The 14446-nt window shown below is 35.3% G+C and overlaps 1 protein-coding gene across 5 annotated transcripts in view; it reads left to right on the forward strand.

The window, feature by feature from the left end:
• DYNC2H1 (dynein cytoplasmic 2 heavy chain 1) overlaps positions 1–14446 on the forward strand; it is a 292362-nt gene that overhangs the window by 178483 nt on the left and 99433 nt on the right. For all 5 annotated transcript variants that reach the window (XR_011440431.1, XM_023644714.2, XM_023644715.2 and 2 more), the window contains 2 exons: positions 2142–2350; positions 5318–5422. Coding sequence is in view for 4 of the 5 variants with exons in the window: in XM_023644714.2 (XP_023500482.2) it covers positions 2142–2350; positions 5318–5422 (314 nt within the window). In the remaining variant the exon portion in view is untranslated. Of the gene's footprint in view, positions 1–2141; positions 2351–5317; positions 5423–14446 lie in introns of those variants that run through there.

A 14446-nucleotide genomic window follows, 5' to 3' on the forward strand; every position in this document is an offset into this window, starting at 1 on the left:
TTTGCTGGTTCGGATCCCGGGTGTAGGCATGGCACCACTGGGCAAGTCATGCCTTGGCAGGCATCCCACATATAAAGTAGGGGAAAATGGGCACGGATGTTAGCTCAGGGCCAGTCTTCCTCAGCAAAAAGAGGAGGATTGGCAGCAGTTAGCTAAGGGCTAATCTTCCTCAAAAAATAAAAAAATTAAACAGGGCCTCATCCATCTTAGGCACTCAGTTATTGTTTTTTAAATTAATGACATGAGAAATTATTCTGTAACTTGTCTTTGGCAAAAGAATAAGGATAGACATCTGGGATGTGGCCAAGTCCCATTTTAATTTATATGTTTATGAGAGTAAAACTTTTAGGGGGTTGGCTCCATGGCCTAGTTGTTAAGTTCAGCACACTCCACTTTGGGGACTCAAGTTCGATTCCCAGACACAGACCTACACTACTTGTAGGTGGCCATGCTATGCCAGCAACCCACATACAAAACAGGAAGATTGGCACAGATGTTAACTCAGGGTTCAATCTCCCCCAGCCAAAAAAAAAAAATTTTTTTAATGAAATATAATGTATGTACAAAAAGTACATATATTGTAAGATTATCATTCAATGTCATTTCAAGATGGAACTCATTCATGTAACCAGCACTTTAATCAGGGGGCAGTTGGTATAGAAATTATGTAACTGTGTTATGTGATACCTGGAGCAACCTTTAAGCCTGAGTTTTCTGATCTGTAAAATAGGAATAATAGTAGCCACTGCCTTAGTTCAATTTTTTGAATAGTTTAAATGAGAAACACCACATGAAGCATTTAACATTTAGTACATTTAATATATTAAGTAAGCTGGCAATAATTGTTTACTGTTATTGTTGTTTTATAATTTGTTGTTCTTTTTTTAATCTTAAAATAGAACTTGTCTTGAGAACAATGAGTTAATGAGAAAAGTAAGAATTTCTCATAAAAATTCTGTAAAATATTTCATATAATGGCTATTTGTATTTTATAAGTTGGAAGGTACATTAATATTTCTGTATGCCCTGGTGACCTGCTTATGAATGAATGACATATGCATTACTAATGTATTTAGTGAACATCAAGGCAGAACTAGAAAACTGAGTGCTGGTGTTATCCCTTGTTATAGCTACTTAGCCACTGTTGATAGTAAGATATAAGCAGGAAACCACTTTAATTAGTCCTCCACCCTACAGGTGCCCTTGGTCTGCAGGAAGCAGCCTAAGTCACCTATGTCCCGAGGCACAGAATACCACTGCCATCAATCTTTGTGATTATCTCTGAATTTTATAGTAACAAAACAGAACTAAACTAGTAATGCTGGCAGTCATGTTAAGTAGTTAGTTTAAATATAATTGTGTTTGCTATATTTACTGCAGATCTGAAATTTAATTCTTACATTTTAATATTACCACTGAATTGTGATTAAGACAATGTCTCTGTTGCAAATGAAATAATATCTCATAGAAAAGTCCCATTATGGTTTTTTTGTACTGCATTTCTCTTTTATTAGAATAGAAAATGGACAATTGACTATAAAAATCCTAGTATTTAGAAGACTAATGTGTGAAGGTGTTCTGTAGTGTTTCTCCGTTAATCAGATTATTTTATGAACTGTTTTTCATTGCATAAAATTAGGTTTTGGATACGTTCCTCTAAGGTATTTCCAATTTAAGGAAACACTGTTGTGTGGCAGATAAGAGTATGGCTCTGGTTTCAATAGTACCTCATTCCAGTTCAGATCTGTGGGACTGTGGGACTTTCTGATTTTGGTGACTCAACGTCCCTAGGCCTCCATTTCTCCATCTGTATTATTGGATAATATTAGTACTTCGATGTTTGTTAGGAGGCTTGAGTGAGTTTATATATATAAATTTGGGAAATTCTACTTGACTAAATAATCTCTCAATAAATGTTAGCCATTGTGTGATTATATTAATATTAATTATTTTTATTAAAGAGTATCATGTTAATGTTAATGATCATTTTAAGGAATGATTTAACAGAATTAAATATATGATGTTATATTCTATAAATATAGCTTGAGACAGGACTTTACTTAATATTTTAGAGTACTTTTTAGCTTATTTCTAATATCTTAAGAATGAAACTAGTAAAAGTATTTTTTTTTTAATTATAGGTACCAAAGATGTACAGTGGGAATTTGTACATGGTTTACTTGAAAATGCTATTTATGGAGGACGTATAGATAACTATTTTGACCTTAGAGTTCTTCAATCATACCTGAAACAGTTTTTTAATTCTTCAATAATTGATGCTTTAAACCAAAGGAACAAGAAGAGTGTTTTTCCATATTCCCTATCTCTACCAAAATCCTGCAGCATTTTGGTAGGTAAAATTAATCGTTTTCAATCTAGTGCTAGATAGACACTCTAATCATTTCTTATATTATTAAATATATGTCTTTACTTTTCAGATGCACAAGTAATTAATTATCATTCACAAATATGGATTATTATTTGTTATGGCAATATGCGTCCTGATTCTCTAAACTCTAGTTAGCTGTCCTGTACACCTTTGGATACTTACTGAGGTTTGATTGGTGATAATAGGATGAGGTTTGTAGGTTCATCTTGATGGGAGTAACCAAGGATAACAGGACTGCTGTGAAGATCCGGAGTGGGAGAATACGCTACTTTCCACCTAGTAGGCGTGAGTGCTCTGACGGATTAAAGAATATGAGAGAAAGCAAATATTATTTAACACATATGCATCTTCACTTTCTATAAAATTGCTTTATAAATCTAAAGCAGTTCTAAATATATAAGAGGGATTCACTTTATCTGGCCTTCATGCCAACATTCTTGTTTATGTGCATTTATTTTAGCCAGCTGTAGCTTTTTGCTTCGAGTCACCATATGAAAGCCTCCTAGAATGCTGTCATCTTTTCCTGAAAACAGTACTAAATATAGCCCACCTCAATTCTAGCTTATTTTGCCACAAACCTAAATTTGTATAAATGCCCAAATAATGTTTTTATTCCATAGGGTATTATAATTATACATTTCTTCATGAATTACCAAGGTAATTATATAGTTCTCTCAGGATTGTGCCTTTTTCTCTAATCCATATATTTTTCAAGAAAATTCCTTTGTTTCAGCAACATACTTGTCAAAAAAACGAAAGCTTAAAAACCACTGTTAGGGCCTGGCCTGGTGTAGTGGTTAAGTTCGCGTGCTCCACTTTGGCAGCCCAGGGTTTGCAGTATCAGATCCTGGGCATGGACCTATACACTACTCATCAAGCCATACAGTGGCAGTATCCCCCATACAAAATAGAGGAACATTGGCACAGATATTAGCTCAGGGACAATCTTCCTCACACACAAAAAAATTAAATATGTTACTCTTATTGAATATTGCATCTATTATGTTTTTAAATATCCCATCTATTTTGTTTTTTAGTGTTTTTCATTCACTTACTCATTCAATAACATGCACTGAAATCTGCTCAATGATAGCTCTGTTCTAGACCTTGAGGATCCCATGGTGCATCTCTGGAGTTTACTTTCTAGTGGGAGAACCTTAGAGTGAGTGAGCAAACAGATGTATCACATAGTTATTTGTTATATACTTGTTTCAGATAGTGTACCTTGACAAGTCTTCTGTCTCGACAGTTTGAGGTTTAAATTGAAAAATAGAATTCATACGGAAAAGTGTTCATCATAAATGTACAATATAGTGAATTTTTACATGTTAAATACATGTGTTTAATAGCAGTGGGATCAAGAAACAGAACATTATGTGCTCCCCAGAAGTCCTCCTCATGTTCCCTTCTAGTTACTTCCTCACCCACGAAGGATACATTATCCTGACTTCTAACAGTCTAGATTAGTTTTGCCTGTTTTGGGTGCTTAATGTAAATGGTATCATTTGGTGTATATTCTTTTGTGTCAAAGAGAGGATAAATCAGTCTGGATGTGTAGCTATCTACTATTTAGGAAATATGTCAGTGTGTGTATAGTCCTAGGTAGAGAGAAGACTTTAGCCAGTCTAGATGAAAAAATTTCACAGCCATTTTGAAATGAATGAAGTGTATAAATACAAAGAGGGTAGTAGTTTTAAATTTATAGGATGATTTATGAGAATTAATGTTTACCTTTCTATCTAATTGAGTTAGATAGAAGGAGGAAGCAAAAGTTTCCCAGGAGAGAACACACACACACACACAAACACACACATACACCCATACACATACACACAGATAAATGCATGCATATATATAAGCATACACTCACCTACAGTCACGTAGACATACATATATATTTATCCATGTGCTCATGGTGATTGACCACCTTGAGGAAGTTTACAAAAGTTGATTTATAGGAGAGGAAAAATTTCAAAGAACAGCCTGTCTTTCCAAAATTTGACATATTTATAGGTCTTGGGCTTCCTGGAGTCCAACTCTTTCCTTGGAAATACTTCAGGGGCAGCTGCCAAGGATGAGAAAGGAGGATAGGAGGTGGGAGGGTTGCAGAAGATGAGTCTCTTTACCAAGAAACATGTTTCCTACTTCAGCAAGAACAGTTTAGACGCATACGCAATACCTGCCTTAAAGTAACTTGTCTTTTCATAAAAACAAACAAAACAGTTCTCATCTTTGGGTCAAACTGAATAAATCCTCTTGGTCTACATGTAGTTTCCCATCGAGAGTCTTGAGTGAATAATTGTTCAGATGCATACTTGACATATCAAGCCTTTGCAATGCTTAGAGTAATTCTTGGGATGAAATGATAGGATTATCAGTACATTTCATCACACCTCACCAGCAAACTAAAAACTGTGGAATTGTTTTAAGATAAAGCGATTTACAGAGCAGTGCTTGCATACCAGAGTGTGTGTGTATAGGATTCTAAAGTTCCTATAAGTTTTTAAAAAAGATTGCTGGAATATTTATCTTGATATAAGCAGAAGTCCGCTCTGTAGATTAGTTTTTGGTAAGTTACACGAAAAATAATTACAGGGCTTTCCTGAAAACATCTAACATAATATCTTACACATAGTGGGCATAGCCACTCAAATATGTTTGTTTTATTCAATTCAGGACCCCTTTGAATGTGGGGAGTTAAAATAAGAAAATATAGTATCAAGTAATTTAAGTATGAAGAAGTAGTAATAACAAAGACTGTTTCTCATAGTTGACTGAGTTAATATACAGACTGAAAGTAAGATTTACCTAGAAAATATAATATATGAATAACATAATTTAATATTTCACTGTATTCATTCTTTCCGATTTCAGTGGTTGTAAGTTCAATCCTTATTTAAGAGCTGTTTTTTACTTCTTTATACTTAGGACTATCGAGCTGTCATTGAAAAACTTCCAGAGGATGACAAACCTAGTTTCTTTGGTCTGCCTGCCAATATTGCTCGCTCATCTCAGCGCATGATCAGTTCTCAGGTAACCTAACAAAAGATCTACCTTTTAGAAAAAATGTTGCCTCTGAGCCTGAAAGAAACACCATTAAATTTTGTTTAATACTACAGACCTCACAAGCTTTTATTTAAAAATTTTATTTAATGCACTAGGTTCCAGTCTTACCTTAGGCAAATTTTAAATGAACCAAGTAGTTCTATTTTAATACATTTGTTAAAATTAGTAAAATAACATCAAACACATTCAATTTCATCCAATATATTTGTTTTATTCCTGTGATTTATTTTAAATGTAATTTATACAATTGAATATATGTCACTAAATTTAATATTTTCCTAACAAATGCCAGATATAGATATATAATTTGCATTTGTGTATTAGTTTATAAAAGATAAATATTTAAGACTTCATATGATTTTACTCATGATTGAATGTTATAAAAATTGGGGGAAGTATGGATTTTTAAATAATTGAGACGTAGAAAAATGTTAGCCATGAACAGTGTATATTCTAGCTTCTATTGACAGCAAATAATTTTAAGAAAAGCTGACATTTGTTGACCTCTTACTGTGTGCCTAAAAGTGTTTTAAGTGCTTTAAATTCAGAAACTTATTTAATCTTCATAAACTCTATGAGGTAAGAGCTGTTATATTTCTCTCTCAATAAATGAGGAAACTGGATGCAGAGTTAAGTTACTTACTCCAGATCATAAAGGCAGTAAGGGGCAGAACTAGAATTTGAATTCAGGGTGTCTGAGTAAAGATATGGCCTCTGCGCCATGTGCTAGCTGCCTCTCATGCATAGATGTAGTGCTAAGCTATGCACTCCAAATTATGAACCGTTACATAAGGTTATAAAGTTAGATTATGTCTCATTTAGCTGTATAGTTTTGTATGTTTTGCTATTTTAGCCAACATTTATAAAATTGCATAATAGACAATATAATTAATAATAAAAGAAGAGAGGAAACACTATCAATTTTAATGTTCATTCTCACATCTTTGTAAAAAAAAGCTTAAGCATATAAATATATGATCATTTATATAATGTATAAATAAGTATAAATGTTCTCTGGAACAAATAAGATCTTAGCTTCTCTTTATCTATGCTAGCTGAAGACACTTTCCAGTTCCTTTTCCCTTTTTCATACAAAGCATTAAGTCAGATAGTCTGTGAAAGACTGTAAAGTCCTACATGTCCCGTAGCTTCATAACGTATATGATTATACTCTAATCATTTCCCTCCATGCTTTTTAGCTGACCTGAAGTAATCATTTTTCAATACCACCACCAATAACGTATAGAATTATATATATATGTTTGTATCTCTGTGTGTATAATTTTACAATAATACTTAAGCAAAAAAGGTTAAAAGAATTAAAAGGTCATTAAAAGAATAAAAAATTATTTCACAGAATCCAGGAAAGCGTTTACTTTGGAAACTATCAATAGAAGTTCAAGAGGCTTGTCTTTAAAGCCCTGTTATTAACATAATGAGGCTTCCTCGACTTCTCATCTCAGTATCATTCAGCTTCTGAGAGAATCTGATTTAGCACAGCTTGGATCAAATATCTGATGAAGGGAAAAGAATTACATAGAATAGATATAGCCTTAGAGACTTTAGGCAAGGATACAGGATGAGAAATACAAAGTGCTCAGCATCTTTATCTTATGGAGAAGCCTGACAGGCCACCTATACACATGACTTCTTTTGCTTTTGGACCATGTATGGCTGCTATTGACAAGAGCTTGGAGTATGAGGGTCATCTTAGCACTGAGAAGTCATAGCCTTAGTTTCCAACCAGTCTTCTGTTACATTTTAGTCACATAGGTCCAGGGCTTGCATGCTAACATGCAGCTCCCCAGTGGAGTGCCAAAGATCAGGGGTTTCATAGCAAGCCAGGCAGACACACATTCCACATTTATCTTACCTCCATAGTTTCTAAGGAAATAGTTCTGTGGGAAGACAGACTCCAGCATTGTTTTCCCACACAGTCCTGAGACAACCCAGGCGTTATATTTACTTTTACTCACTCTAGTTAGTATTCCAAATAATTCTCCCAAAGTTATTTTAATATGATCGAATCTCTACTATTTTGTCTTGCTATTTAAGTTTCTGTAAATATTTGTTGGATGAAAAAGGATAACGTATTCTTTCTAAAGTTTTCTGATGGCACATACTCTCTTAATATTTGTATTTTAGCTGTCAATCTATTTTACTGTTTGTTTACTTAACTATTTAAAAGTTCTTTATTAGCATTTTTATACTTAAACGGCTTTCACACTACATCAATTCTTGCAACTTTTTTTTCATAATGAGAAACGTATATATAGTTGAATTAATAAAATTTCTATATTTAGGGCAATTCTAGAGATTTTCACTTCAAGTCATTTTTGGAGCCACATTTACAAGGCTTGTCCTTATTTGAAAGGGAATATTCAGATACTTAGAAGGCAGAATGACACTGAGTAGATTTTAAAAATATTATTGGTCATATATAAGTTCAGGGATGTGAGAACTGATCTTGAAGCCAGTATTTGATGATTTGGCATTTGAAAGGTCAAGGCCAATGCCAACACTGAATAGCCAATTATATATGAATATGAAGGCTGAAAATGAATTGAGTGCATCCATAATAGGCAGTAACCACAAGTGGTATTTACTACAGTGTTAATGATACTTATGTACAGGTGCTGTTGAGTCAAGAGTTACAAGCTTGTTTTGTGTGTAACCTGTTGCAATACACATGCCATATAGTATTCTCATCCACATCAGCTGTTACATTATCCGTTTTTCCTTCAACTCTTCCACCATGTTATAAATGTTGTATGGATGATGTTGCATTTGTCAAACTGTGAAAGTCACATGAAAGAGACTTTGGGTTTTATTTTTGATGGTGGGGAAGGGAAGAGATCAGTTTGATATATTAATTTGTGGTACCCATGCAATAATATTTATTTGAGATGTCCATGTAATATCTAATCAGAAATGTCTAGTACGAATTTGGTCTAAATAAACGTAGAGAATACCGATATAGATTTGATTTAAAAAGGATGTGACAAACTGCAGCACATTTGTGAGAGATGAAGCCATGGGAATCAGAGATTAGGGAGCATTGATAGAGTAGGAAGAGAAGATGCCTGAGGGTAGAACCCTGGGAAGTATCTACATTTAACATCTTTTTGGAGCCGGGAAAATACTTGAAAGGATTTTAGCAAGAGTAACTCCAGTTAGAAAATAAGACAGGCAGAAGAGCTTTAAAGGAAAGTTTCAAGCAATGGGAGGGGTGTCAGTGGCTTCTAGAGGGTGGAGGAGAAGGCCTAAGTGCTGAAGATTGATTACAGTTGAAACTAAGTCATGGGCTTTGACCAGTTTTTCAAGACCCTTTCTAGAACCTCTGCTGTAGAATGTTGGAGGGTGGACATCAAATTGCAGTGGTTTGGGTGGAGGAAAGTGAGTGAAAAAATGGTGCAAATAAATATAGGTGATTAATTTAAGAAGTTTGGCACTGACCAAAACCTATATCTCTGCCAGAAATCTTAAAGGAAAAGATGGTAATTTAATGGGAAAACAAGATTCAGGGAGAAATTGTTATTATTGATGTTGGAAGAGACTAAAACATGTTTTGCTTTATATGCTGTTATAGGACTGTGTACTCAAAGGTAGAGAATGTATTTTTTGCACCAATACTTATTTGCTGATTGTACCCTAGTACAATACTCCACTGGGTTTTGCTATGGTTTCAAAGAAGTAGTTTACATTTAAAGTAACTATAAATATTGGATTTTTTAGTTGATTTGTGAACAAAATGCTTTTAAAATATTTCTATTAGCTTTTTGGATGGAGGCATTTTAAAGTTCCCTTGTTTACCTCATTTCTGGAACTGCCCTTGCCATCATTTTTGGCTCATTTAAATATTTTGTTCAGTACCCAGTCCAAAGCTCACCCTGTCCGGGAAGTATTTGTATTGATGCTCTGGTATTTTTCACTTTCGTGCATGCTCAACTATCCAACATGAATTGCCTCCGATGTAACTTGACATTGGAATGGGTTTTGGAAATGTAGAGATGAATTAAAAATAGTCTCTATTTTCAAGGAATTCAGTCTAGTGGAGAAAAAGATATATGAAGAAGTCTCTCTGCAATATAAGGGGTGAAATAGAAGCATATATTCTAGTTATTTAAGTGCGTAGCCTGTGAATTTGTTTCTCAATGAACATATGCACTTTTCACTTTTAATTTCTGAAGAAGTTTTCAAATGAAGTAGATGATTTTTTTAATGTTTGGACAGAATTTGTGAAATTAAGACAGTTTGAGTACATGAGAAACACTTTAAAATTGAGCCACATGAAGCTCAACCAAAGAAATATTTAAAGCAGAAATTATCTTCTCGTACAATTTCAGAGTTACGAATGTTTGAAATTTTACCTTTTTCGTAGTAAAGAGTTCTAGTTCCTACAGCTTATTGTTTTGTTAAACAAAACAGATTTTTGTTTGAGAAAATGAAAGCTAAACAGAATTGTTTAATATTCAGAATCATGTTCTTTCTTCAAATAAGCTTTAAACTGTTATCATTAATGTCTGTCCTTGTTTACCAAGAGGAGGCAATATCTTCTGTAGGGGACATTTATTGATTTTTGTCCTCCCAGACGTATGAGATACTTAAAATAATGCTCAAGAAATAAAAGCTCCCATTATGTTGTGTGCTTCTGTAGGACTGTTAATGACAGTGCCATTCTCCTCCATCTCTTCCACATCCCTTCACCTCTTGAGCCAAAATTGAGCAAAAAACAGTAATCTTACATCTTTAGTGAAGATAGAGTGTGGCGCCAACAAAGTCACTCAGATTCCTTCCCTGGATTGATATTCAGACACTGAGACCAAAAAATGTGCTCTTTTCATTGGATTAGATAAATTGGAATATTAGAAGTCTATTCCTGGTGGTCGCCATAGTGAAAAAAGGAAGACTGTTGTAATCAACGATAAGTTAACCTCTGGGATAGAAAGAGATGGAAAGAGCATTGTTTCTACTCTTACAACAACAGGAGGAACCAAACAAACCAAGTTCATGACTTTTCTTGAACCTGTCAGAGCAACAACTAACTGAAATCTAAGGAGAGACAAGTGCCTGCAGGCGGTGACAAGACACAAGCATTTGCTTACTTGGAGCAGATGCAGCCAGGCACTGGTAAGAAATCAGCTGCAATAGTTAATGAATTGGTCAAGACCAAGTGCAGGATGCTAGAGTGTGAAGGCCACAGATAAAGGGGGAATTCTTACCCTCTTGCAGGCTTTTTCTCCATGGATCCCCCCCCCCCGCCCCCACCCCGATGAAAGTGCTTAGAAAGCCTCCTTTGTGGTGGTGTCCTGTGGGAGGGGAACAAAGTCACTTTGGGTGGAGGAGGGACATGAAACTGCCTCTAGCTGCTTTATGGAACAAAAAGCCTTAATCTGTGGGGAGGGGGACAAAAAAACAAAATAAAGGAAGAAAACCACTGTTGCCCTTAGGGTACTGGTGAAAACTCAGTGCAGCTGGGAGAAGGGAATAGGAAAGAAACTTTCTATCCTTCTGTTAGGGAAGGAATCTGTGCCTGAATTACAGTTTGGGGGGGCAGGAGCAATGTGAAGGCCACATCCTCAAGACTTAGGGACACAGTGTCTACCTAAGACTGAAGCTTAGTCCAAACAACAAGAATGCTGCCATCCATCCTCCCTCATTAACCACCAGGCTAATAAATCTCAAGTAATAAGTGGCAGTGATTCCACTGCCAGAAGGGTTGAAGAGTGCAGACAGACCCTCTCTGAGGCATATTAGCAAACAGAAAAAGCCCTCTAGACCTGTGGGAGAAAGTGGAAATCTGTGCTAGGCCCAGAACTACAGCTGGGACAGGAGAAAAGATCTCTTGAGAAGGTCATATCTCCAAGACCCAGAGATACACTGTCTACCTAAGACAGATACTTAATTAGAAAAACAGAGAATGGGCTAACAAACACTGAGTAAGTAATAAGTAACAGTTTTATACTGCTGAGAGAGTCACAAAGGATAGACCCTCTTTGAGGTACACAAAGAAGAAAAGACCTAAACATGAGAGTGGGGCAGACATTGATAAAAATCCACTGTCAAATCAACCCCCAACCTAAATAAAAGGTATCTGCAGAGGAATTTGAAACTTGTGGAGTATTAAGGGTAACTCTAGCAACAACAACTCTCAAATCTAACCCAACTTCTGACTTAATTAACACAAACTCCCACACTACAGCCCTAACACAAGGAAAGACATACCCACGTCCAAGCATTAAAACTACCTTAGTCTCTACTGGTCTTCACAAGATGTTCATCTCTCAACAAAACATTATAGGACATATGAAAATGCAAGAGAAGAAGGTACACTCTCTTGGGAATTCTGTCTCTTGAGAGAAAAAAACAGTCAATAGAACCAGACTTAGAAATGACATGGATGTTGGGATAATCTAACAGGCAATTTAAAATAATTATAATTTGTATGTTAAATGTTCTGATGGAAAAGCTAAACAATATGCAAGATCAGATGCTAATTTCAGCAGAGATACAGAAACTATTAGAATGAATAGAATGTATAAGAACAAATGAAATGAAAGTGCTAGAAATAAAAAGTACAGTAGCAGATGATAGCTTCAACAAGCTAATCAATAGACTTGAAACAGCCAAGGAGAGAATCAGTGAGATGGAAGATAGATCAACAGAAGTTACCCAGATTGAAACACAGGAGAAAAAAAAGAGTGAAAAAAAAATAGAACAAAGCATCCAATATTGTGGGACAATATCAAACAGTCTAACAATTATGTAACTAGGATCCACAAGTCCATGAAACTCAAAGAACACCATGCTGGATAAATCCCCACTGCACCCCAAGAAAAACAAACCCACCCAGGCATAAAATACTTAAACTATTGAAAACAAGAGACTGAAGTACTAAAGACAGCCGGAGAGGGGAAAAAAAGACACTACATACAAAGGAACAAAGATAAGTGTTAGAGCAGCCTTCTCTTCAGGAGTTGAATTAAGTCAGAAGATAACAGAATGGTAACTTGAAAGTTCTGAGCAAAAAAACCTTTCAATGCTGAATTCTACCCACAGCAAAATATCTTTCAAAAGTGAAGAAATAAAGTCTTTCTTAGACAAGCAAAAACAGAATTTATTGTGAGAAGATTTACTCTGCAAGATTGTTACAGGAAGTTTTTCAGGCAGAAGAGCTGTGATACCAGACAGGATATTGGATCTACACAAAAAAATGAAGCACTCTGGAAATGGAATAAATGAAGTTTAAAGTAAATTTTTATTTTAATTTCTCTGAAAGATAACAAAGTGCCCAAAGCAAAAATAGTAGCAATCTCTTATGTATTTATAGCATTTGTGAAAGTAAAACGAGCAACAATAGCACAAGTTTAGGAGGAAGGGATTGGGAGTAGACTGCTGTAAGGTCCTTTCAGGGGCTGTGGAACAGTATAATAATAATTTATGGCTGACTAAATTAAATGTACTATATAATTATATAGCATAATTATAATTATATACTTATATAATTGCATAATTAGATAATTTATATTATATACTTATATAATTATATATAATTAAGTATACGATAAGCCATAGGGCAACCACTATTTTCCTTAACAGGAAATAATAAGTTAATAGTGGAGAAATTTGAAATGATAAAAATGCTCAATTGTGGGGCCAGCCTAGTGGTTAAGTTCTTGCGCACCGCTTCGGCAGCCCAGGGTTTGCAGGTTCGGATCCCAGGTGCAGATCTACACACCACTCATCAAGCCATGCTGTGGCGGCATCCCACATAAAAAATAGAGGAAGATTGACACAGATGTTAGCTCAGGTCCAATCTTCCTCACCAAAAAAAAAAAAGCTCAATTGCAGATTATAATTGGATATTAGCATATCTTATGACCTTTGGGAAAAGAATATTTTTATCCATATTGCAAGTAATGTGCTGTATAGAATCAATTGAATATATAATACTGTAGGGGAGGAAACAAATCTTTTTCTTCTATTCTTCTAGATTCTCAGTTGGGGCTTTGTAAGAAAAGAGAGATTAATAAGAGAAAAGCATACAAATTTATTTAATATAAGTTTTGCATGACATGGGAGCCTTCATAAGGAAATGAAGACCAGAAGAAACCATTAAACCTGAGCGTTTTTATGTCAGGTTTGATGAAGAGTGGAAAGTAGTGGGAAAATGTGATAGGACAAAGGGCTATGAGCTAAGAAAAGTAACCTGGGAGAAACTTACCAAGGGCTATTTATTCAGATTTCTCAGTGTCCTTCTGTCTTCATAGTTTAGGATGCTCCTTTCCTCCAGATATAATGAGGACATCTATCACATGAGGGTCTTATGACCTGCTTCAGGGGAAGGTCAGAGAGTCCTTCCACCTGCTATTTCTCAGATTCCTTTAACTTAAAATATTCAGTATGCCAAGGTGCCATATTTTAGGATAGTGTGTCCTGAACCCCGCCAGTACTCTTTTGGTAATCTTAATGATGAAAGTGTCTTGAGTAAGCCACGGGTTTAGGAAAAATTTCTAGGGCTATGGGAGACTTGAACATGTTTCTTGACTGAGAGAAAGCAATCAGTTAGAGGTAGAGATTGGATATGCAAGAGGTGGGGTGACTTATGCAGACAAGCTCCCATAGGAGACTCAGGCAGGTATGTTAGCCTTGTAAAGCGGAAAGGATAATTGTTTCTTAAAGATGAGATGAAGAAGAACATGAGTAAACAAAAAGAGCTACTTTGAAACAGAGGGGGAAATTTGGAGATTCTAATGCCCTTGGTTTCCTAGATCTTCTCATTAAAGTGTGAGTTTAGTTTAGGAAAGTGGGAAAAGTTTATATAAGTCTCTGTGGTTGCAGTTTGTCAGAGGGAATCAGTTAGTGATGCACCAGATAATGCTCATTGAGAATGGATCACCTGAATTTGTAGTGAAATGTTTTATCCTTACCTTCTTTCTTCAATATCTAATTGTTTTCTAGTTGTGGTAACATCTAGTTTTTGTCTAGTAC

Source organism: Equus caballus, chromosome 7 (assembly GCF_041296265.1).
Source record: "Equus caballus isolate H_3958 breed thoroughbred chromosome 7, TB-T2T, whole genome shotgun sequence".
NCBI classification, from domain to species: domain Eukaryota; kingdom Metazoa; phylum Chordata; class Mammalia; order Perissodactyla; family Equidae; genus Equus; species Equus caballus.